The sequence below is a fragment of the Empidonax traillii genome, unplaced genomic scaffold, assembly GCF_003031625.1.
Source record: "Empidonax traillii isolate 1590-97213 ecotype Southwest subspecies unplaced genomic scaffold, ASM303162v1 scaffold2695:size19342, whole genome shotgun sequence".
Classification (NCBI taxonomy): Eukaryota; Metazoa; Chordata; class Aves; order Passeriformes; family Tyrannidae; genus Empidonax; species Empidonax traillii.
Window position 1 is genome coordinate 1 of NW_020957888.1, and position 1,207 is coordinate 1,207.

The following is a 1,207-nucleotide window of genomic DNA, read 5'->3' on the forward strand; positions in this document are numbered from 1 at the left end:
TCAAAGAGGGCGGGGTTAAAGTGGGCGTGGTCTATGAAGGGGTTGGTGGGAGGGAATAGGGCGTGGTCTGATGATAAAGGGGGCGTGGCCTGACGGAGGGGGCGTGGCCTTTAGGGGGCCTGGCGGCGCTGATGTTCGCGGACCTCCTGCAGACCCTCATCATCGTCGTGGGGGCCTCCGTACTGGCCGGATACGGTGCGGACTGGGAGCACTGGGAGGGCACTGGGAGGGACTGGGAGGGGACTGGGAGGGACTGGGAGCACTGGGAGGGAATTGGAGGGGACTGAGGGGGACTGGGAGGGGAGTGAGAGGGACTGGGAGGCAGACTGGTCCGTACTGGTCTCTACTGGTTTTTACTGGTTTCTACTGGTTTTTACTGGTTTTTACTGGTCTTTACTGATTTGTATTGATTTATACTCATTCATACTGGTCCTTACTGGTCTGGACTGATCCATATTGATCCATACTGGTCCATACTGATCCATATTGATCTATACTGGTCCATACTGGTTCATACTGATCCATATTGATCTATACTGGTCCATACTGGTCCATACTGGTCCATACTGGTCCATACTGATCCATATTGATCTATACTGGTCCATACTGGTCCATACTGATCCATATTGATCTATACTGGTCCTTACTGGTCTGTACTGATCCATATTGATCTATACTGGTTCATACTGGTCCATATTGATCTATACTGGTCCATACTGGTTCATACTGGTTCATACTGGTCCATATTGATCTATACTGGTCCTTACTGGTCCATACTGGTCCTTACTGGTCCATACTGGTCCATACTGGTCCTTACTGGTCCATACTGGTCCATACTGGTCCACACTCATTCACACTGGTCTCTGCTGGTCCTTACTGGTCCGTACCAGTCCATATTAACCCATGCTGGCCCTTATTGATCTACGTACTGGTCCGTACCGGCCCGCATCGATCCATACTGGTCCTTACTGGTCCGTACTGGGTTTCCCGGGCAGCGCTGACCGCCGTGGGGGGCTACGAGGGGCTGCTGGAGCGCTACCCCCTGGCCCTGCCCCCCAACGCCACGGGGCCCTGCGGGAGGCCCCGCCCCGACGCCTTCCACCTCCTGCGCCACCCCAGTACGGGCGACCTGCCCTGGCCCGGCCTCATACTGGGACTGGGAATCATCTCCGCCTGGTACTGGTGCACCGACCAGGTGAGGGGTGGG

General features: G+C 55.3%; 1 protein-coding gene across 1 annotated transcript in view; it reads left to right on the forward strand.

Moving 5' to 3' along the window:
- Positions 1–114: 114 nt before the first annotated feature.
- LOC114072146 (sodium/glucose cotransporter 2-like) overlaps positions 115–1,207 on the forward strand; it is a gene marked incomplete at both ends in the record, with an annotated part of 19,175 nt that continues 18,082 nt past the window's right edge. Inside the window, 2 exons of the mRNA XM_027910067.1 lie at positions 115–195; positions 996–1,195. Coding sequence (XP_027765868.1) covers positions 115–195; positions 996–1,195 — 281 coding nt within the window. The remainder of the gene's footprint in view (positions 196–995; positions 1,196–1,207) is intronic.